Source organism: Serpula lacrymans (genome assembly GCF_000218685.1).
Source record: "Serpula lacrymans var. lacrymans S7.9 unplaced genomic scaffold SERLAscaffold_15, whole genome shotgun sequence".
NCBI lineage: Eukaryota > Fungi > Basidiomycota > Agaricomycetes > Boletales > Serpulaceae > Serpula > Serpula lacrymans.
This window is the reverse complement of record NW_006763304.1, coordinates 885977-909516: the sequence shown is the minus strand read 5'-3', so window position 1 is coordinate 909516 and position 23540 is coordinate 885977. Positions and strand designations below refer to the sequence as shown.

At 44.3% G+C, this 23540-nt stretch overlaps 7 protein-coding genes across 7 annotated transcripts; 3 read left to right on the top strand and 4 right to left on the bottom strand.

The window, feature by feature from the left end:
* Positions 1 to 27: 27 nt before the first annotated feature.
* Positions 28 to 488, top strand: SERLADRAFT_478645 (uncharacterized protein; the record flags this gene model as incomplete). Its single annotated transcript, XM_007323404.1, has 1 exon — positions 28 to 488. The coding sequence occupies one exon, from the start codon at positions 114 to 116 to the stop codon at positions 435 to 437; it is 324 nt and encodes a 107-aa protein (XP_007323466.1).
* A 2388-nt stretch (positions 489 to 2876) lies between these two features.
* SERLADRAFT_401511 (uncharacterized protein) lies at positions 2877 to 3289 on the bottom strand (the record flags this gene model as incomplete). The annotated part of the gene is made up of 1 exon (XM_007323403.1): positions 2877 to 3289. A coding segment is annotated over one exon (197 nt), but the record flags the coding sequence as incomplete, so codon positions are not given.
* A 129-nt stretch (positions 3290 to 3418) lies between these two features.
* On the top strand, positions 3419 to 3661 carry SERLADRAFT_401509 (uncharacterized protein; the record flags this gene model as incomplete). The annotated part of the gene is made up of 1 exon (XM_007323402.1): positions 3419 to 3661. A coding segment is annotated over one exon (243 nt), but the record flags the coding sequence as incomplete, so codon positions are not given.
* Positions 3662 to 5413: 1752 nt separating this feature from the next.
* Positions 5414 to 5800, bottom strand: SERLADRAFT_442830 (uncharacterized protein; the record flags this gene model as incomplete). Its single annotated transcript, XM_007323401.1, has 1 exon — positions 5414 to 5800. The coding sequence occupies one exon, from the start codon at positions 5798 to 5800 to the stop codon at positions 5414 to 5416; it is 387 nt and encodes a 128-aa protein (XP_007323463.1).
* Positions 5801 to 8906: 3106 nt separating this feature from the next.
* Positions 8907 to 9173, bottom strand: SERLADRAFT_340622 (uncharacterized protein; the record flags this gene model as incomplete). Its single annotated transcript, XM_007323400.1, has 1 exon — positions 8907 to 9173. A coding segment is annotated over one exon (267 nt), but the record flags the coding sequence as incomplete, so codon positions are not given.
* A 1985-nt stretch (positions 9174 to 11158) lies between these two features.
* SERLADRAFT_411443 (uncharacterized protein) lies at positions 11159 to 13041 on the bottom strand (the record flags this gene model as incomplete). The annotated part of the gene is made up of 6 exons (XM_007323399.1): positions 11159 to 11169; positions 11196 to 12191; positions 12288 to 12449; positions 12519 to 12622; positions 12677 to 12755; positions 12786 to 13041. 6 exons carry the CDS (start codon positions 13039 to 13041, stop codon positions 11159 to 11161), a joined length of 1608 nt encoding a protein of 535 aa, XP_007323461.1.
* Positions 13042 to 15573: 2532 nt separating this feature from the next.
* On the top strand, positions 15574 to 16608 carry SERLADRAFT_478643 (uncharacterized protein; the record flags this gene model as incomplete). Its single annotated transcript, XM_007323398.1, has 3 exons — positions 15574 to 15797; positions 15859 to 16060; positions 16125 to 16608. 3 exons carry the CDS (start codon positions 15652 to 15654, stop codon positions 16401 to 16403), a joined length of 627 nt encoding a protein of 208 aa, XP_007323460.1.
* Positions 16609 to 23540: the final 6932 nt, after the last annotated feature.

Sequence of the window (23540 nt, the reverse complement as noted above, 5' to 3'; positions counted from 1 at the left end):
ATGAGCTTGACATGGAGTCCATTAGTAGCGAGTCGGAAGAGGGCGGAAGGGCTGAAAGTGGGGGCGACTCTGATGCTGAGTCACAAGATGATCTCTCTGATCAGGTCAATTTAATGAGCTTTACCTCAGTCATCTACATTTTCCTCCACAACATGGTCGACCAGACCCGCGTGTTTTTCCCTAAGGGACCCACATTTCGGCAGCCTCAATTAGGTTTGCTTGAGTGGGCGCGTTATAACGACTTGTGGCATTTCTCGCATAAGATCTGGTTACTCCCTCCCATGTTCAATTTGATCGTCGCGCTTATCGAGGCCCACCCAATGTTTCATAATTCCTTGAACAGCCCCCAGTATCCGGTCTCTCTCCAGCTCGCAATTTTTCTAAATCGGGCTGGTCACTATGGGAATGCGGCTGCATGCTCTGACATAGCTGAATGAGCGGGGGTCTCGGCAGGCACAGTAGTCCAAGCTACCAAGCGTGTGATACTTGCCCTCATATCCTTGCATGACATGGCCATGGCCAAACCAACAGATCAGGAGAAGAGGCAGTCAAAAGCCTACATTCAGTCCAAGGTCTGTGCATTGTGGCGCAACAGTTGGCTTTTGGTTGATGGGACGACATTCCCATTGTTTCAGAAGCCTAGCCATTTTGGCGAGGCCTGGTACAATTGATCTTCTAATTACTCCTTAAACGCTCAGGTACGGTTAAATTTAATTAAAATTAAAATTAAATATTAAGTAATCCATGCCACAGATAGTAATACCTCCACACAACCTTCAAATTGTCAACTACGCTCTAGGGCACACAGGCAGTGTGCATGATTCCTATGTGTTTGACGCTACACAAATTGCACGCGACCACACGGCTTTCCTGGATGAAGGGGAGTGGTTGTGGGCTGACTCGGCATACCCACTCCACAAATGGTGTGTAGCGCCTTTTAAGCGGCCCACAAACGGCAATCTTACACATAGTGAACAGCACTACAATTATTTCCTTTCACGTATACATATTTGATCGGAGCATGTTATTGGTCTACTCAAGGGCCGTTTCCAATCATTGCGTGAGCTTTGGGTGCAAATTAGTTCAAAAGAGCGGCACAAATGGGCTGTCATGTGGCTGCAGGGTTGTTTCATTCTGCATAATTTGGTAATACTCATAGAAGGCGAGGAGGCTCTCGACAACTGGCACAAGACTAATGCCGACGGCGGTTATGCCAACCATGATGGAGTCGACGATGATACAAGCAAGTCTTCAGAGGATATTCCAGAAGACACAATTGGTGCCTTGGAATTACCAGAAGCCCCAAGCAGAATAGATGGTGTGAATATCCCTGAGGGGCAACTTTTTTGACATCGTCTTATGCTTGGACTTTTTTCCAGTGAATTGTACTTAGATTAGATACTTTGCAATAATATTCAAACAACATGGTCATTTTTTTCAATGGAAAAGTAGATACATATTGTCAGGCAACAAATACGAAGCTATATAACAAAACTCAATGCCTGGTCAAGTCCTTGCTGAAAGGCGGTGAAGCAGGGTGTGAGAGTTGAAGAGTATCGATATAGGCGTGAATCCAAATTAATATTGAACTAAAGAATAATACAACGAGTATGTACTTCCTTATATAGTGAACAACAATGGTCAGACCGAGAAAGGGAAGAGTTAAGAAAGTGGTCTGACCAATTAACTAACCAATAGAAAAAGAAAAAGAAAGTGGTCCGATCTATCGTATTTACTAATTGTATGAGAGAAAATATTGGTAAGAGATGTACAATTGGCTGTGTCAGTAAGCCCATGAGAAGGCGCTGACTCATAGCCTTCCTCGCTTATCAATATCCCTCCAAAGTATTCCCAGACATAGCACTGGATTGTTGCTATGTCATTTGGATATCTTCTCGAGGGTCTACCATAGTTCTCCTTCGTTGTAAGTATGATAGGACGTGAGTATGAATGGAGAATAAGAAGAAAAAGGATAAAAGTAATAGAATATCAGCTGTAATCTCTAGTCCAAGAGCGAGAGGAGTGACAGGGAATGACTCAGATAACCACAACATGATGAGTATAGCACAAGCACAACATATTCAAATTACTCAGCATTCCCCTCGTCAACCGACATGGGTTCATCTTCTCCATCGGCATCACTATCCTTGCTATGCCGGATCCGCGCGCAAGAACTGAAAAGCATGTCTTCATATAAAGTGGTGGACACAGAGGGGGATGTTGAGGAAGAGCCAACATGCCCAGGTAGGGAGTGTTGAAGGAAGCTGGTGTTACGCACGAAGTGCTTAACAAAGTTTGAGGGTTCGTCGAGGTTTATAAAGAGACTTATCCGAAGACAAGTTCGAGAACATAGTTCTGAGTGGAGGTCTTCCAACAAGAGTTGGTCTTCTTCTGAGTAGAAGTCTGATCTTAGGAGTCTAGCTTTGTAAGCGTAAACTGTGTAGAATCGTATTGGAGTATACTACTGCTGTTACATGGTATTTATAATGGAAAGGAATCAGTGATAGGAGTTAGGTCCTATCTAGGGCAGGTCTGTCCGTTGAGGACTAAGTACTATAATAGGTACTGCGAATGTGAGAGGAACGGAAGTATACGTGAAGGAAATGAGTCATTGGTCCGATGGTATAACCGATGAGTAAAAAGAAATGAGTAGTACTTAAATGTCCAATAGAGATCGTAACATTACCCCCTTACTCGCTTCGAGTTTCACCGAAATTCGGTACCTTCGCCGTCCATATTGTAACTGTCATCGTAGCTGATGTCTCCATGTAATCCTTCCATCAGAATCCTATCCTTGTCTTCCCTGCAGATGGGACACCAATTGAAACTATGTCCCGGTGCACAACGGTCACAGTCGGGGCAATAGTAGGCTTCACAATAGTATGTGCGATGATTGCTCCAACCGCAGTTTTGGCAGTATGGAGCGTTGTTACGAACACCTTCATGGTATCTTTGTTGGGTGTTGGATGAGGTGTTGGATTGGGGAGTGGTTGGATCGTCATCTCCCAGGTCGTACGTTCCTGCGTACAACTGATCGATCATGGCTGCGTCGTCATCTACATTGATTGGGTTGGAGGGAGAGCCAGTCTCAGGCCTGTGCATTGCGCCAGGCGGACTGTCTTTCTGTCCCTTCGACATATGAGACTGCCGTTTTGATGGAGTTCTGGCGGCGGGGATCTGGAGTATCACCTCTTGCCGGCCGCGTCGAGCTCCTTGTCGGTTCGTCAGGCGATGGGTTTGGGCGTTTGGCACTGGTCGAGGTGGAGATGATGGGGGAGACAGTGGTTTTGGGTTCAACCCAATGGAACGGGGACTGGAGTGGCTTGACTCTTGTGAGATTGGGCTGGTTGGGACGGTGGGAATAGATTTTTCCTCCGACAGGATGGGCGTAGGTTGACGGGTGATGATGTGGTAAGTGCGCTCTGGGGTAACACTGGTCTGGTCTGGGTGCGACAGGGACCGGAGGGACAAACCGGGTGGAGGAGTACTCGTACAACCGTCTCGCTCTATCCGCGTGCGAGCTTCTTTTAGCAATGTCCTCCCGCCTGATTCCAAATATTCCTTTGCCGAGTCTATCTGCCCATTCGAGGAGCTCATCCTCAAGCGTTGTTCCAAAGATTTCAAAACTAACTTTTCCATCCGGAGTGCCCGATGTCAATGATGAGAACTGTTGTTAGAAAACCACACACAAAAACAAACTAACACACAATCCTCCCAGATTCCACGGAACTTGTTTATGGGCTTTGTCTCCTAGAACAGTGGGTGCTCTGGTTGTTCGTGGGGTGGTATGTATAAGGATCCTTCAAAGTAAAACCCAGAGATGTATGGGTGTGAGTTTTGAGGAGGAGGGATAGTTGAATTTATAGAAGATAGGTGCTTAGTGACGAGTATAGATGAGCACTACCTTGCTAATCGTAGCACAAGGTAGGTTTGAGAATGACAATATGACGGAGTTCCCAGTGATAGCAGGCTCCTGATGCACAAACTGTAGTGCTCAGAAGGACTCTAATCGAAAGGGATGACAATGACTTCAAAAGTGGGAAGTGACGATGACAGCAGTTGACAGTGGTAGAAGTGGGAAGTGTTGTGACCACACTGGATCACAAGTAGCAGAGTAGTGAACTTGAGAGTAGAGAAGAAGTCTGGATTGGAGTTCTTGTTGTTTTACAAGGTAAAAATACAGGGGTTTATATAGTGAAAGAAAAGTAGGCTATGCACAGTATAGCTGTGCAAAAAGAATGAGAAAGAACATGAAGGAAGGAATATATGCTGACAAATCCTGCGTAGGTAGTACAGGATAAGATTGTCAAAAAAGGAAAAGAAAGAGATAGAACAATGAATGCTGTGAGTAATGTTACAGGTTTGTACAGCCATAAAGTAAAGTCCAATAGCAAAAAGAGAGCAGGAAAATCCTGATGTCATGGGAAGATGCAGTAAAAAAAGGGCAAGGCAAAACACTATCAGTATCAACACAGTTCCTTTATTGTCAGTCAGGCATTCTAAAAAAATATGTGTCCATAAAAATGATTCAAAAATCAAAAATAATCGCACTGTAAATGAATGTTCTGCTGAAGAAAAAGAAACTGGAGCCACCGGTCCACCACCTAGTCCAAATCCGACAGTTCCATGGCCTTACCAATGGACTGGTTGTGTTGGACCACCTGATCAAACGAGGGAGGGAGAGGAGTAGTTCCAATTTGGAACAAGTGAGTCCTAGGCAGGGTGTGGTAGGTGTAGCTGTAGCGAAGACGATGGACAAAAGATAAGTGTACCCAAGTGAATGGGACAGCAATGAACATGGGCAACGCAAGGGGATGGACCTTCTCCAGCTCAAAAACTACCCACCCACGCTCCAACCAGGCAAGGCGAGCGACCAATGTTTTGATAGTATATGATGGCAGATCGACGTCATGAAGATGGACCTGTTGCCCTATTTGGACTGGCCGCCGGGGCTTTGCTGATATCAGCAGTGGCACGTGGTAGTCAACGGATCGGCGATGGAAGCAGATAGGAAGTGGTGACATCAGAAATGATGGGGGTGCAAATAAGATGAGGAGGAGGAGGGTGGAGGTGATGAAAAAGTGGATTAGAATGGGGATCCAGAAACGACCGTCAGGTGAGAATAAAAAGGAGAGGAAGGGGCCCATGGTGGGGCTAGGCAAAGGAAGGGGAGTAAGGGAAACAACAAAAGCGAGGGCACAATGCAATGTGTAGCCAGTGGCGACGCGAAAATTTGCCAAAATGCCGAAACGCGGAAAGTACCGGATGGAAAAGCAAAGGTGAGCGTGACTGGATTGCCTAATAGAGGTGATGCTGATCAGCCACAAGTTCAAAAAGGGCAATATTAATTACTATTCCACGTGGCACTGTGCCTGTGTGGCGCAAAGGCGAGTCTTTTTGAATATTCACTTCGTTATTGACACCTGTCCATGCTACCAATCAACTTTGGTGCATGACACCGACAGATACTCAAGTCCTGACTGTTGAGCCGCGAATGCTCGCTTTCCAATGAATGTATTGAGTCTATGGCTTTTAGGAGTTCGTCAGCTATGAGGTCTATGGCAAGGAAGGTATGCATGGAAGAAAGAGCGTGATACGCATAGGGGCAGCATTTTTCGGTCTCGTAAAAGAGATAGGTATAGGCGTCTTTTGCTGACATTAATTCTATGGCATCAGTGATGTCGGCTTGGTTGTGTCGTTGCCCACAGGCGAAAGACACTCGTTCGTCGGCTAGCCAGTTGGCGTCGCCGGGTATCGAGTAGGTGGTGATAGGGAAGCTGGTGGAGTTAGAAGTAGACATGTTTTGTGTTGAGAGACAGAGGATTGTTGGTAGTGGGGTGATTGTCTCTTCAACGCAGCTTGTGGTCCTTCTTATAGGCTTCCAGTATCTCCGCAGCATTGGTTAAATGTTCTTCCGGTTCCCATGAGTTTTCGGGATGAGGGTAATGGCGCCATTTAATCAGGTAGTGGCGCCCGCGTTTCCAGGGTTTGTATCTAAGAATACTTTCTACTTTGTATTCCTCTTCTTCGTTGACCAGGTCAGGTGGTGGTCGGATAAAGTTTGGGCCGTGAGTGTTGGTTTCCGTATACGGCGTGAGAAGGGATGCGTGGAAAACATTGTGTATCCTCCAATGGGGAGGCAGGGATAGTCAGTAGTTCACCGGGGAAATCTTTTCTTGGATGCGGAAAGGTCCGATGCATTTCATGTTGAACTTCTTGTATTAGGTAGCTTTTTCTCACAGGTTGGTGTTCTCTAACCACACCTTTTGTCCTTTGGAGAATCGCATGAACTTTCCGTTGTTTCATTTCATCATCTTGCTTCTCGCGAGTTCGTGTGCTTTTAGGGCGTTTTCCCTTGCCCTAAGCAGTTCGGGTAATCGTTTTTCCACTGATGGGATATTTGTGGATCTGTGTTTAGTCGGGATTCCTCGGGGTTCATATCCCATGAGGAGGTAGAATGGTGATTGGTTGTTTGTGGAGTGTGGTCTTTGGTTGTGACAGAATTCGGCGGTTGTAAGGTATTTTGCCCAGCTGTGTGGTTGGTTCTGGCAAAATATGCGGAGGTAGATCTCCAGTTCTTGATTGGATCGTTCTGTTTGTCCATCCGTCTGGGGATGATACGCAGAGGAGAGTGCGGTTTCAATGTTCAGGAGTTTGTGGAGTTCTTTGGATACTTCAGAGGCGAACTGTGGTCCCCTGTCAGATATGAGTTTATCGTGCAATCCGAATTGTTTGAAGATGGAATCGTGAAAGATTCATGCGGTTTCGAGTGCGTTGATGGTTTTATGACAAGGTGAGAGGATTACCCCCTTACTAAGTCCTTGGTCTACCACGACCATTATACTGTCGTATCCTGAAGATTCTGGTAAATCAGTTATGAAGTCTACAGATAGGTACTTCATTGGTTCTGCGGTTTTTGGGGTCTGGTTTGGGATTAATGGTACGGTGGTGGGATGCGTGTTTACTTTTGCTTGTTGACAAGTTGCGCATCCTTTCACGTATTCTTCCACTTGTTTCATCATTCCTGGCCACCAATAGGCCTTTTTGATCATCGTGGTGATCTTTGATGATCGTCTTTTGTTCTTCTACTTCGTCAATCAGTAATTTATTTTGATAAAAGAACTGTCCTTCTTCTTTTCTCCAATCCTCTTTCTTCGTTATTCTTGGATAATTATCGTTTGTGAGCATGGCTTGCTCAATTGTGTTTTTAATTGTTCGTGTGTGATACAGGAACGCTGAGGCGGGTATCATTGGTGTGTCATTGTCGTCTCCTTCTGTTTTGACGTATAAATCAGGTCTTCTTGAGAGTGCGTCGGGTACCACCATGTGGGTTCCTGGTACGTGCTCCAAGGTGTAATTGTATTGCGACAGTTCCAGCTGCCATCTTCTTTGTCGTGGTGTGAGTTTCCTGGCTTTTTGCCAGTACGTCAGGTTCTTGTGATCTGTCAGGATTTGGATCGTGTGGGGGCTTCCCAAAAGTAAGTGTTTCCACTCTTTTAAAGCTCTCATTACCGCTAATAACTCTTTGTCGTAGATCTGGTAGTTCTTTTCAGCGGGGGATAGAGTTTTGGAGAAAAATGCACATGGGTGCCATTGTCCTTGGTCATTGGGTTGCATTAATACAGCTCCTGTGGCGTGTTTGCTGGCGTCTGCAGCAATTTTTGACGGTTTCGAGGAGTCGGGAATTTGTGTTACGGGGGATTTGAGGAATTTTTGTTTCATCAATTTGAAAGTGTCATCTTCAGTTTGTGTCCAGTTCCACTTCCTATCCTTTTCTAGTAAGGCATTCAAGGGTCTGGCAAAGTCAGAGTAATGACCGATAAACTTCCTGTAGAAGTTTCCATAACCTAAGAACTTCCTTACGCCTTTGGTGTCTTTCGGGATTGGCCAATTGCGGATCCCAGCGAGTTTGGCTGGATCCATTGATACCTGATTGTGGGAAACAATCATTCCTAAGTATTCAATGGTTTCTGCTTCGAAGGTGCATTTTTCTAGTTTTAGGAATAGGTCGTTATCGCGTAGTCTTTGTAGAACCTGTTTTGTTTGGATTTGGAGTCTTTTGATGTTGGTGTCAAAGATGAGGATGTCATCCATGTATATGATCATCCAACCTTCATCAATGTAGTCTTTGTGTCGTTCATCAGCCTTTGGAATGTTGCCGGTGAATTGCACATGCCGAAGAACATGACTGTTGGTTTGAACACTCCCTTGCTGGTTTTAAACACAGCTTTCCATTTGTCTCCTTCTTTTATCCTTACATTGTTGTATCCCCAACGTAGATCTAGTTTCATAAAGATGGTGGCTCCTTTCAATTTTTTGATGAGGTCGGGTATCAGGGGTAGTGGATAGGGGTCTTTCACGGTATATATGTTCAGTTTTCTGTAATCTTGGCACGGTTGGAGTGATCTGTCCTTCTTGCTGATGAAGAAAAAAGGGGACACCTGTGGCGACTTGCTCAGCCTGATGTATCCCTTTCTGTAGTTTTCCGTTAAGAACTCCGTTAATGCTTCGTCTTCCTTTGGCGCCAATGGGTATAACTTGCAATCTGTTGGTACAAATTCTGGTTTCATGTTGATTGCATGATCATATTCTCGTCGCTTGGGGAGCCTTTCCGACTTCTTTTTGTCAAAGACGTCCAAATACCCATTATATTCATCCGGGAGGTTATGCTCCTTCTTTTCTCCATGTATTTGCGCGTGTTCCATTGCCGAGTTGACTTTTAATCGAATCGTGGTTCGAGGATAGGGTGTTTGGTCGGATACATATCTATGAATGGTCTCATACACATCTTCGTTTACTGCGGTTGTCCTGATATTTGTTTCCGTGGTTGTTTGGTTCATCCTGATAGAGTGTTTGTCCGAGTTTGGTAATTCCTTGTCTTTCCAGTTAATGACAGGATTGACTTTTTGTAACCAGGGAAATCCCAGTAATACGTCTTCTCCGTCTAGTCCGGTCAATAGGAACTTTGTGAACCTGTTTTGTCCTCCTGCATCTATCCTCTGATAGGTGCAATGCGTAATTTTTCCGTTTTTGTTCGTGGTTCTGTCAACATTTTTACATGTTATAGGAGTTGGGAGTTTTTGGAGGGGGATTCGGTGTCTGATGGCAAATTTTGTGTCCATGAAGTCGTCTGTAGCTCCTGAATCTATCAGGGCTTTGGTTCCGATGGTTTTCTGTTTCAACGAGCAATTGATTCGTAAAGAGTTGGCATTGATTGTCGCTATTGTTACAGTTGCCATTTTCAACGGTACTAACATCGGGGTAGTCCGTCGTTTCAAAAACCCTCATCTTCTAATTCTTTCATCGCCTCTGTTCTTCGATCTTCTCCTAACTCCCTCCACATCCTCATGATGTTTTGGACCCTGTCTTCTTCCACCACTGTTTTGGTGTCATCTTCCGTTTCGGTTTGACGTACCTTTCTTTTGGGAGTTTTTCCTTTGTTCCTACAATTCCTTCCTATGTGTCCTTTCTCGTTACATATGAAGCATCTTCCCTCTTTCCTCCTTGATTCTTTTTCATCTTTGGTTAATCTTCTGGTGCTGGTGGATGGTCCACTTTTGCGGTTTATGTCGTTCTGTCTTTCTTTGTTTCTGGCACCCCACGCTCCTTCCGAGATAGTGTTGGCACTGATCCAGTTGGTGTCTAGGTTTGCTACTGTGCTCATCCAGTCTTCGATGGTGAGTAGTTCCTTTCCGGTGAGTGCCCTGCGAAGGAGGGGTGGCCAGATAGCCTTTGAATAAACCATGATCATGGCTTCGTTGTTGATGCCGCTTTTCCCAGCATCTAGCATGAACCTTGAGTTAAACGCTACTGCATTTTCTCCTTGTTCCATCTTCATTTTCATCAAGGCGGCCGAGGCCGTTCCTTTGACGTTTGCCATTCTGAAACTGGCTGTGAAGGTTTTCATGAAGTCTGCCCATGCGGGGTAGGCATTCTTCTCTTTGTATTTGGTCATCTTGGCTTCGCTCCATGAGGCGGTGTTGCCGTCCTTCATGTAGCTGAGGGCCACATATACCTTTTTCTTGTCGGAGTTGTAGATGGTGTCGTTGATATCAAAGAGTAGATCGGTGGACAATATCCACCTTTGGGCTTTATCTGGAGTTCCATCAAAGTCATCAATTTTCCCGATCATCGTGGGTTTGGGGGCTGCAGCGTTAGACATGGTGTGTGGTGGTGGGATGTGGGATGGAGCAGGTGCGGCGGGGAGTATCTGTGGAGTGGGAGGTGGTATCGGGTTGCCGCTTGCTGCAAACTCTTCAAAGTTGTTCTTGTTGTAGAGGTTTTCTATGGTTACTGGGGGATTGCGTTGTGTTGTGGACAGTAGCTGTGGGTGGCTTCCTGCGTAGTACTGTAGCCAACGTGTTCTGGCTTCGTAGAAAGCATCTGCTTGTTCTCTGGTGTGGAGTCGGGTTACGTCTGGTTGGGGAAAGGGAGGTGGTGCTGCTATTCTTTTTTGTCAGGATGATGTTGGTGGGGTTGCTGTTTGTGGGTTGTCTGAGCTTCCTCTTGCTCTCTGGGATCTGGTTGTTGGTTGTTGCGACGTCTTGTCGACTTTTTCTTCCCAAACCTAAATAGGTGGGACTTCTGTTTAGAATACGATTCTTTTGTTACGCACAAAGTGCTTAACAAAGTCTGAGGGTTCGTCGAGGTTTATAAAGAGACTTATCCGAAGACAAGTTCGAGAACGTAGTTCTGAGTAGAGGTCTTCCAACAAGAGTTGGTCTTCTTCTGAGTAGAAGTCTGATCTTAGGAGTCTAGCTTTGTAAGCGTAAACTGCGTAGAATCGTATTGGAGTATACTACTGCTGTTACATGGTATTTATAATGGAAAGGAATCAGTGATAGGAGTTAGGTCCTATCTAGGGCAGGTCTGTCCGTTGAGGACTAAGTACTATAATAGGTACTGCGAATGCGAGAGGAACGGAAGTATACGTGAAGGAAATGAGTCATTGGTCCGATGGTATAACCAATGAGTAAAAAGAAATGAGTAGTCCTTAAATGTCCAATAGAGATCGTAACAGCTGGAAGAAAGCAACGAGGATGACGGTGCAGATGAGGCCGAATTGTCGACAAGAAGGGATGAGATGAGGCGGTTATTGACACCAGGGATATCCTTCACCGTTTGGAGCATCTTGAGCTTCATCTCAAGCATGTCCTTCTCATGCTGTTGCTGTTTGCGATCACATTGCATCTGACCGTCGTTGATCATCATAAACTTCTCCTTGAATTGCTTGTGTTCCAAGGCTAGGAACTCTGTATCCTTTACCCGCCTGTCACTCCGTGCACGCTCTGCTATAGCTGTGTACTTTGCATTCTTAGCAGCTACCTTGTCTTCCTTTACAACAAGTCTCTCCTGCGCAAGTTCGTTCCTCCCTTGCATGGACTGCGTAATAGGTTCTATGACCTTCTGCATCATGGACATACTGTCCTCCAGTTGGGATTGTTGACGCTTGCGAGACTTATTGTCCGTTTTCTCTGCCTGAGTGATTTCTGCTGGACCAGTTGAGCTGGTTGCGCTGGCTCTCCTATCTGTAGTGACACGACACTCCGTGATAGTATCCTTGCCCAAGGCAGCCAACTGAGCTCGGAGAGCGTCTCTGACCGTTAGTGGTGCAGATGTACACTTTACAGATTTCTGAGTTTTCTTGGGCAGAGGGGAAGATGGAGGCGAAACCGTGGGATTGCCAGGTGAGGCGGGAAGTGGATGAGATGAAGGAGAGCCGGTAACAAGTGAACCGGAAGAACCGGAAGCAACCTGGGAAACGCAAACTGACGCAGTTGGGGATTGGTTGCTAAGCAGACCTGACGAAGAAGACATGGGAGGGCCTGATGAAGGAGACATTGGAGGTTGGGGCTGGAGTTGATCATGCGTGTCAGGTGGGAACATAGAATCAAACGACGAGAAGAAATGATTAGCTTGAAACAAAGAAGACAATGATTGGTGGTAGGCACCAGGGAAAAGCCCTGAAGCGTTTGTGTGAAAGAAATTTGGGTCCATGGATGACAGTGAAGGGAGTGAAGTTCCAAAGATCGATGACATTGCAGAAGACAATGCCCCAGAGTCGGTGAATGGAGGATTTTGAACATCGGATAACTGATGGAGCTGAGAGACTTGCTGTGATTGATTGTTATGCTGATAAGCCTGGCCACCACTGTAGACCTGCACGCCCTCCTGGTGTGCCGGCTGATAAGCTTGACTATCACCATGAGTTTGCATGTCACCTCGGTGAGGCTATTGTGGTACAGCATTGCCAAACTGAGAGCTTGTTGCGGTCCCAAGCAAAGCACCTTGGTTAGTATGCCAATGCTTTTTTGGAAAGAGAAGATTGTATGCTTGTGCTTCATGATCCTGGCCTAGATCTGAAGACATTGTAAAGGGGTTGTAGTTAGGAATTTTCCTCCAGAAGCCATGAAGGCGATGAAATATCTTGAACTTGTCGGTTATTGCACCTGACATCAATGTTAACGGATTGTAGAGAATCACTAAAAAAATATGAAGGAACTGATGTATAAACACACCAATTGGCCCCCTATAATTGGGGTTCCTCTCCAGTTGCTCATAAGTTAAACCAGCCCCAGTGTGTCCCAGTGTCTCACAGGACTTTTGGTATTTTTTTTCCAACCTGTATTACAAGAACTATCAGTATATTTGATCAATCATGTAAGTGAAAACTTACAAGACAAGATGGTTATCGACTGCCTTTGAAAATTTGGCAGGATTGGATTTGAAGGCAGCACAAATAGAGGTATCTCTGTCTACAGCAAATATATACCTGGCAAACTCACCATGAATGACAACCTTGCTGAACTTTGCCTGACCCTTCTTCCTACCCTCCTTGCTAGCATCTTGTTGGGAATCCAAGAACAGAAGACACCTCTGCTCAATGTTCTGCTCTAACCAATCTACGAGGCAATCAGTTCGCTCTGGCGTCCACTTGACCTTGAAACGGCCTTGGGGGGTCTCATCATCTCCCAAATTGAATCTGTCATCGTTATTGTCATTGTCGACAGGAGATGGCATGAAAGCAGTGTGGCGGGACATGGCGTGGGTTCAAAGGACGATTTACAAGTGTGTTTGCCATTGGTAATATGATGTGGGTTCAGGCAGAGTTACTAACGTGAGATTTCAAAAATTAAATTTTTCGAGTTTTTGTCGTAAGCGCGGTGTTTCTTTCCAGCTTCAGGACGCTTACAAATCTTGACTTTTATTTTTTTCAGGCGCCTGAAATATTTTCAGCGCTTACTTCAAACACTGCTATTAATAGCAATGGCTCAGATGCCTGCTTTAGCCAGTGTTGTAGTAAATTATATATCTCTCGGCTGAAGCAGTAGGGGTATCAGAAAACCCAATATTTTACCTTGACCTGCTATACAAACAATATCCCAGTCTCCTTTTGCTATTGCCTGTGAGGCAATGATAAACTATAACAAAAACAAAACCTGTCTCCTTCTGCACTTGCAGGGAGTAAGGGGTTCAATGAGCTTGAGGTCGACAGACGCTAGTAAATATAGCGAGTAGAGGACTTTGAGAGGTAAGCTTCAAAGGTTTTTGTTGAGGAGTAAAGCGGGTAAATTCAGTAATAGAAAACTAAAGAGCTATACATGAATAGGTAAGACTTTATATAGTGAACTGTTCATTCCTCAGACCGAAAGGGGAATAAACAAAAAGTGGTCTGAGGAACCAATCGGCCAATAAGAAAAAGAGAGAACAACTATCGTACGACTTTTAACTTGATTAATCAGCGGGTGAGAGGTTTATACCAATAATAGAGGTTTGTTACGCGTGTTCAGGAACCGTATCCTCATGATGAGGTACAATCCTGAACAAGGTGTTTATTAGTATATCCAGGCTTTACTGGGGCTTGGAGCTGGTTGGCGAGATGCCTACTACCAGTCCCTACTCAGTATGCTGGCTGGCTGGGAGTGATACCCAGTCTCTGATTTGTGATATAAAGTGGTAGTGATGGTTAAAAAAGCCTGTGAGGGCTATTAGAAGTAAAATGGCAAATGATACCTCTAGCCCTAGAACCAGAGGTGTAATGGGAAAAGTGTTCGAGAACCAAGACATAGAGAAGATAAGAAAATGATAAAATGGTTCTTACATTGCCTGCCCAACTTTGGCTTGAAATAGACATGGATAAAGGCCTATACACTCCTTTGTTAGATCACAAATTTCTGGCAGCATGTGAATAATGCAATGTCTTGATGGAGAAGCCCCAATGGATGACATGTGGGCAGATACTGCTGGATTGGGCAACTTTGATCAAATTTCCAATTTGGATCATTTTTATTTTTATTACTTTTTCGAAGTCAGCTGTCACTTGACGGTCACTAGTCACTGTGGCTGACTTGCTTTACAAATGCTAAAGTCCAGCCGCTGTGGAGAGGTTCAGAATCAAAGTTCAGCTGACTTTCAACATTTTCTCATCATGTGCTTTCTTGCGATGTCGGGATGATCAATTGTCTCTATTCTCTAGGATACATTCTGAACCTCAAAACAGTGGATGGGGAGGAGCCTGGGTCTGCGGTGGATTCCTACTATGGGCTAACAGGACCCCGGATAGTCCCTAGGGAACCCAGATTGCCAGAATGTTGGTGGTGTCCGAACAATTTTCAAACCTTGCAAGTGTAAATCTGTCTGGACCAGACTCTGGGTTCAGCAGGTTTGCTTGAAGTCCAGAAATTTGTTCGGATGCATGATCTGGGTTCATAAAAATTGCTTTCGAACATGTAAAAAAAGCTGTTGCGGGCATTTATTTGTATAGTAAAACCCTAATTATCATTGTCGACCACTTCTGGCTGACTAGCATCTCAAAAGCCCTTGTTTGCTTCTGTGATCTGTGCCCCAGCCATCCTAAGAGTTTGATATGAGGCCAAATTGCACTGGTGTAGTTCAATTCCAGTTGGAATCTTTCGTGGTGGAGCAGAAAGAACAGTCAGGAAAGCTGTTGATGGAAGGAGTAAGAATTGGTGGCATTGAAAAGCGGCAGTGGCATCAGGGATAGAGTAGAATTGCTCGCAAAAATGCCGTTGGAAAATCTGAGCAGCCACATAAAAAATGGCAGAGATGGCATCAACAGATTCAACACTGGTGACTGCACTGTGCTTTCCATTTTTCCTGCCGCCCTTTCCCTTTGTATATATAGTAATCACTTTTCAAAAAAAAACATCAGCTAGATCTGTAGGACGTGATTTAACAGCTCACTTCCGAATCATATAACCTCCATCACTCATATATTGATTAGATGAGGCTGATTTGATTCTGGTTCAATGTAAAAAAATTACATTCCACCGAATTGAACCCATGTTATTGGGATGAAAACATACATTGTAAATAGACTATAACCATTACACCGTTGATACGATACTTGTCCCTTGCCTCGAAATGGCCAAGTCTCAGCCCATGTCTGGACTGAAATCTGGGTGAATTGGCCTTCAGAATTGTTTAGTGTCCGGATGTGCATCTGGGTTCCCTAGGGACTATCCGGGGTCCTGGGCTAACCAGTTCGCTGAAATTACGTAAGCTTCGGCAGGGGAAATCACCTGCTACCGGCTCATTCGCTCTGCAGCCGTCACTGCCAGCTGTATATATCTCTCGGTTTCCTATTCCTAGGTCCAAAAATCAAGGGTAGTTTTGCAAGGACACCGTAACATGTCTTCCATAGAGTCTATCATCTTGGACCCGACTTTTCACGATTTCCTTGCCGTACTAAAGGGTGCTAGGAATGGTTTCGTATACGGAGTTAAAGTCAGATTTCCTCATGCATTGATCATGGCTATACTCTTTGGACGCGGCGAGTACGTTTGGCTCATTATAAATCTATGGAATATGATCAACTGATAACGTCCGACTTACTAGCTGGAGATCTCGTCTACACGTCATCTACAAAGCAACCAAACAACATGCAGTGAACTTAGCCAAGTTCGTATCATTATACAAGATCTTTCTTTTGATCCAGAAGAGGATCAACGGCGGGAAAGAGCGTAGTGCAGACACATTTATCGCTGGCTTATTGGGCGGATATTTCGTGTTTGGGGATAGAACAGCTGTAAACGAACAGGTGCGTAGATAACTCCGTTCTTCCCCCGTCTTTTCTACACCTAAGGCTGTCGAAAACTGTCTAGATCGTCCTTTATGTTGTATCAAGAGTTGTTGCATCATTCATACCTCGAGCGGATGCTCCGTACTCAAAATCACCATCATCTGGCGGTGTCACTAGACCCGTTCCACCGGACTCCCGCTATTTCACGGTATTCGCCGCTCTATCTTGGGGGGCCGTCATGTGGTTATTCAAACATCGGGGAGAAACGATACAACCGGGCATGTTTAACTCGATGACATATCTTTATCGCGACTCGGAAGTATGGAAGGACTTGCGAACCTTATTCTGGCACAACACGTAGATGTCGGTTCCTATATTATAAACGATACTCCTTTCCATGTTGGCAACATAACCCAGGACAGTGTATGGAAATCGAGATTAGTGTTTTTTATTCTAGCGGTTGTTGCACCTTGCATCAAATATTATGTCACGCTAGGGCTACTCATAATATCCCTTGGAATATCGCACACGACGTACTATCAATATATCGACCGACTATCATCGATATTGAATTAGTTCAGCAAGGGAGACTAACGAAGTACTCGCATCAAGCAAACTTAAATTTGCACGACAAATGATAATCCTGTTCTGAATTTCATCACACAATCCACTTGAAGTGAAAGCCTCGTCCGAGACTGATAGGGCAGCTTTACGCTTCTGAGCAAATGGCCCATAGCCTGGGTCAGCTAGTAATTTTGAGATACTTTATATAGTGATAGTAAGTGTGTATCTGTCTTCACTCATTTTTCTTAGATAACAGAATAACTGGCGCGCCGTCTTTCACCTTCAAACCATCTTTGCCAAAGTAGTGCTCACATTCCCAATCCCAACTATCATGCCCTCTGTGAGGCTATGAGAAGACTAAAAGAGAGTATTTCTTAGTCTTATAATCAAGAGACTAATATTGAAGGATAATCTACCTAAAAGACAGTATTTCTAACAGTGTAAAGTGAGTATGATGATATAAAGTAAACTGTAAAATAACCAGACATACCTCAGTCTTATAATCAAGAGACTGAGGTTTGTGTAAGACAGAGTGCTACGAGTTTTTGGAATAAGTGTGGGAAAGTTCTGAGCTTATGTAATATAGTGGAAAAAGCGGTCAAGTAGAGATGAAAGAATGGTGTATGGAAATGAAGAAATAAAAGTATAGGATGTGATCAAAGATATCTACTATAAACCAAATGCTAGGTACAGAGTAAGTATATCACAAAAACAAGGAAGGTATAAGATCCTTATCTCAGACTTCGTGGGCAAAGCTCTGAGGTGGGCAATCGTTGCTACGAAGGTTTTTAAACTCGAACGGAAGTATAACTAAGGGGGTAAATTGCCCCATCAAAATGCACAGGCCATACTACTACTACACTTTCCTAGTATGGTGTCCCACACCATACTTTCCCTTCATACGACGCTTGTCTTCGTCAACTCGCGTTTTCTAACATGTGAGTGTATCATAAACAGGATATGCCAACACCCTCTCACCCAGCATGCCAATAGACTCGAGATATTGTTGCACCTGGCTATCAACAGCTTCGCCCCATGATGGTAGCCTCTCACGTAGTTCAATGAACTTCCGGTTTACACCTTCCTGATACAGAGCTATCCATTATAAGGCATCCTGAAGCCCTAATCAATACTGGTGCATGATGATGGTGGCAAGATTATGATTATCATCTCCATGAGGTTTTTCCCAATTATAAGAAGCAATATCTTGTAATAAGCATCAGATTAAAATTTCTGATTATACTCCAATGATGACTGACATTGCAAGTTATGATAGAATCAATTGCGCAAACCTCGAGTTCAAGCATAACTGGGTGATCAAAAACTTGGTCAGGTAGTACAATGACTCCAAAAACCCTTTCCATGTTGACTCTGGGTGTCATGCATGAAGTGACAAAACCGGATAAACCCGGTCTCTGCCGAAGCAGCCATTGTTCTCCATGGAGCATAGCCACCACTCCATGGAGTAACCATTGTTCTCCTAAGAGTCATTATACTGTAGCGAGTAGCACCTCCGACTATAAGTAGTAGGGGGTTTAGTATAGAAATACCTCAGTCGTTTCTATAGCCTCTTGGGCAGCGGCTGAGGTATGTTACATTATATTTATTAGAGATCACCTTAAACTAACATCCATTGTAGTTTCACATAGGTAAATAATATAGTCATTTCTATAGCCTCTTGGGCAGCGGCTGAGTTTCACATATTTTTATTAGTGCACCAGAGTAACTAACTCTTGGTTGTTACAATGCAGTGGTAACAATGGTTAAGGAAGCCTGTGAGGGCTATGAGGAGTAAGATAGAAAAAAATACCTCTAGCCCTAGAGCCAGAGGTGTGATGGGAAAAGTGTCTGAGAGCCAAGACATGGAACAAAAAAATAAGAAAATAAGGAAATATAAATGGTCCTTACAGGAGGGGTGAAAGTAGGCAATTAGTGGAGAGGTGCACTGAAAGCCTCCTTGTTCCACACATTTTTGGCAACCTGATACTAGTTAGCAGTGCCCTGTAGATAATAAATAACAATAAAATACTTGCCAGATCTATGGCCTCTTTGTCATAGGCCTTGCACTGTATGAGAGTGAGTTGTGTGTAGAAATATCTTCAGAAGTCCCCGCTGCTCCCATTTGTGTTAACATGTACTAACCGATGCTGAGAACATAAGGTACTGGGAAGGAGAATGCAAGAGGCACAAGATACATACAAGCAACAGTGCTTACTATCTGGTTGTGCCCTTCAGGCGCATCTTGGATTTGACCTTCTTGTTGCTGCCAGTTTTGTTGGCTGATACATTCAGGGTGGCAGCCTTGCCTTTTGTGCCACTGGCAGTATTCTCCTTGTCTGCATCATTGGTCTTTTCTTTGGGAGGTGGAATGGGCACTAGAGGTAGTGGTATGATCTTGATATTTGCTGACAATAATGACCTAGTAGAGCGCATCAATAATACACATATAATTTTTAGAGACCTGCAGAGGGTTTGGCATTGGCCATTTTGGTGTGGCAACCAAAAGAGCATAATTGTCCTTGTCAGCTGTGTTGCAAGAATGAGGAGAGGCTGGTGGAGTGGGTGTGGGTGTGTGAGCAGGGGGTGGTGGAGGAGCTGGAGCTGGTTTGCATAAAAGGAGGGGTGCTGGAGTCTGCACACAAGCAGGGGACAGTGGAGTTGGCTTGTGGAGAGGCAGAGGCAGTGGGGTTGGTGAACAAGGAGGAGAGGGTGAAGGAAATGGGCTCAGTGAAGATGTTGAATAAGCTTTTTTCTTGCTGACTGTATGTGTGTGTAAGATGAAAAAGATCATTGAATAAATATGTTTTTACTTACCTTTTGCTTTCTTGACTTTGATGGTGTCTGACTTGTCATTCATTGCCTTGTACTTCTTGCTGGTGGGCAGGACCTCTGCAATGACAATGTTGTCCTCATTTTTGTTGTCCTCATCATCATTGTTGTGTTTGTTGGTTGTTGTTACAATTAACATACCAGCACCTACTTACGCTTCACTTTTGTACTTTACTTTTCATTTTTCCAAGTCACATGACCAGTCATGTGACTATTTACTTTACTTTACATTTTCGGACTTTTCATAGTCACATGACTAAGTCATGTGACACATCACCTGACCAGTGTCTAGACTCATCATGTGACCGGTCACATGCTAGACATCGGACTTTGAACTTTATTTATAACTGTACAGTACCTCATGTATTTTAGTATATATACAAGAGCAATACATGGGGAAGGACTCAGCGAGTCCTCCTGTTGTCTAGCACAACTAACTCACTGCAGCCTAAGGGGTAACCACTCCCCATCATCTTCTTTATAGTGTGTTCCTGTGTGCGCCAGAGTAAATAAATCTTGGTTGTTACAGTCGTCTTTCAGTGGCCTTCACTGTCAATATGGTTTCTTCTTTACCCAAGTATTCAAGCTTCCATCCATTGTTAGCCAGCTTGAAGATAGGGAACTTGTGTTCTACCATGCTGTGACAAAGCTGTTGCCTGGGTAGAGGGACTTTTCCCCATGTCCTAGGGGCGAGCTTCTTGTGTACCAGTTCTGACCACGCAGACCTTACCACCTTGTGGATCGCTTTTACTGTTGTAGCATTCACCTGTTTGCTATTCTCATCCTCCAGATAAGCAACCTTCTGTTACAACTCAAATTTACTCTCAATTTATCCTTCACCTTTTTCTTTACTTATCAGACTATATTCCTTTATCTAGTGGTTATCATTCACCACTATCTCTATATACCCACACATATGCTTTCACATCTTATCTCTCTATTTTTTTATACACATTTCTGCTTATCTTATCTTATCCTTCCTCTTCCCTTCTTGGACACACAGTCTTAGCCCATACCTTGTGATCTGCGGTTCTTCCAAGGATATTCCTTATAGCTACATTATGGTCACACATCCTTAATCTATTCTTGCTATTTCCCCTAGGATACTCCTTTTGAACTACAAACCTCTTGCCCTTGACCACGGAGGTCTTTACACTATTGGCTCTTACTTACAAAACCCAGCTTGGAGCTGAACTACCTATTCAGTATTTAAACCCCTGTATAACAGTAGGATAGGACAAGTTGAATCTACTCTACAATTCCCTGCTATCATCATTCAAGAAGATCTTAGTCGTATTATCTGAGGAGACTAACATTTAGAAGGCCATGAAGATGGATGGTAGCATAACTTTAGAGTTGAATGCAATCTAATAGCAAAGCAGATTGTAACACCTTCCTTCATATGCAAACTTGCGCAGCCAGAGACTCTTGCTATTCAGCAAAGTCAATTTGGTCCCAAAATTTGACCTGGGGATGTGTATCAGCTGTCAGATGATTTGATTCAGATGGTGAGAGCCAGGTGAGGTCAAAAGCAGAGGGGTCTGTAGAAGGAAGGCAAACAGCCTTTGCAAGAACTTCAAACATGTTTCTGATACAAGTAAGTGGTCAGAGAACAGGAAAATACTCAGTGCACTTACTTCATAATGTCTCTTTCTGTAATTATCTTAGTTAATTGGGCCTCATGATGACTGCAATGTTCACGCAGGGCTACTATCTACTGTGAGTCCTGCATATATGTGCCCTAAAAATGGCTCATGGTGAGAAAACCTATTAAAAATTTAAACTTACTTGAGAGAACATGTTGTATCCATGTTGTTGTGGATATTGTGAGGCTGGTGGAGCCATGTAAGTAAAAGGGTCTATCTCTGAGAGTGATCCAGATCCAGATGACAGTGGAGATAAGCCCAAACTGAGTGCACTGCCCATGTGCCTGTTCTGTAGGAGATTAAAAGAGCATTGAGAAACAATATTAAACAGGTTTGAGCCCGAGGTATCACTGGATGTGTGCATGTTGGAAGTGGAAACCATGGGAAGAGAAAGAGACTTAGGGGAAGGAATGCCCATATTGAGATGCCAAAATGTCATCATGATATCAAAACCAACATACACAGCCTAGCTTATGATTAACATGATTGGTATCAATCTGATCCCATCACCATACCCCCCTGTCAAATAACAACATGTGTTTAATCTCCCGGTGTCATGCACCAAAGTTGATTGGTAGCATGGACAGGTGTCAATAATGAAGCGAATATTCAAAAGACTCGCCTTTGCGCCACACAGGCACAGTGCCACGTGGAATAGTAATTAATATTGCCTTTTTCAAACTTGTGGCTGATCAGCATCACCTCTATTAGGCAATCCAGTCACGCTCACCTTTGCTTTTCCATCCGGTACTTTCCGCGTTTCGGCATTTTGGCAAATTTTCGCGTCGCCACTGGCTACACATTGCATTGTGCCCTCGCTTTTGTTGTTTCCCTTACTCCCCTTCCTTTGCCTAGCCCCACCATGGGCCCCTTCCTCTCCTTTTTATTCTCACCTGACGGTCGTTTCTGGATCCCCATTCTAATCCACTTTTTCGTCACCTCCACCCTCCTCCTCCTCATCTTATTTGCACCCCCACCATTTCTGATGTCACCACTTCCTATCCGCTTCCGTCGCCGATCCGTTGACTACCATGCGCCACTGCTGATATCAGCAAAGCCCCGGCGGCCGGTCCAAATAGGGCAACAGGTCCATCTTCATGACATCGATCTGCCATCATATACTATCAAAACATCGGTCGCTCGTCTTGCCTGGTTGGAGCGTGGGTGGGTAGTTTTTGAGCTGGAGAAGGTTCATCCCCTTGCGTCGCCCATGTTTATCGCTGTCCCATTCACTTGGGTACACTTATCTTTTGTCCATCGTCTTCGCTACAGCTACACCTATCACACGCTGCCTGGGACTCACTTGTTCCAAATTGGAACTACTCCTCTCCCTCCCTCGTTTGATCAGGTGGTCCAACACAACCAGTCCATTGGTAAGGCCATGGAACTGTCGGATTTGGACTAGGTGGTGGACCGGTGGCTCCAGTTTCTTTTTTCTTCAGCAGAACATTTCATTTTACAGTGCGATTATTTTTGATTTTTGAATCATTTTTATGGACACATATTATTTTAGAATGCCTGACTGACAATAAAGGAACTGTGTTGATACTGATAGTGTTTTGCCTTGCCCTTTTTTACTGCATCTTCCATGACATCATGAATTTTTCCTGCTCTCTAATTGCTATTGGACTTTACTTTATGGCTGTACAAACCTGTGACATTACTCACAGCATTCATTGTTCTATCCCTTTCTTTTCCTTTTTTGACAATCTTATCCTGTACTACCTACGCAGGATTCGTCAGCCTACATTCCTTCCTTCATATTCTTTCTCATTTTTTTTGCACAGCTATACTGTGCATAGCCTACTTTTCTTTTACTATATAAACCCCTGTATTTTACCTTGTAAAAGAACAAGTACTCCAATCCAGACTTCTTCTCTACTCTCAAGTTCACTACTCTGCTACTTGTGATCCAGTGTGGTCACAACACTTCCCACTTCTACCACTGTTAACTGCTGTCATTGTCACTCGTCACTTTTTGAAAGTGATTGTCATCCCCTTCGATTAGAGTCCTTCTGAGCACTATAGTTTGTGCGTCAAGAGCCTGCTATCACTGGGAACCTTGTCACCTCGTCATCCTCGTTGTTCTCAAACCTACCTTGTGCTACGATTAGCAAGGTAGTGCTCATCTATACTCGCCACAAAGCCCCTATCTTCTATAAATTCAACTATCCCTCCTCCTCAAAACCCACACTCATACATCTCTGGGTTTTACTTTGAAGGATTATCATACATACCACCCCACGAACAACCAGAGCACCCACTGTTCTAGGAGGCAAAGCCCATAAACAAGTTCCGTGGAATCTGGGAGGATTGTGTATTAGTTTGTTTTTGTGTGTGGTTTTCTAACAACAGTTCTCATCATCGACACCGGTTAGCAAAAAGGCCCCTGGCATTGACATGGTCAGTGATATCAGCAGTGGCGCGTGGTAGTCAACGGATCGGCGACGGAAGCGGAT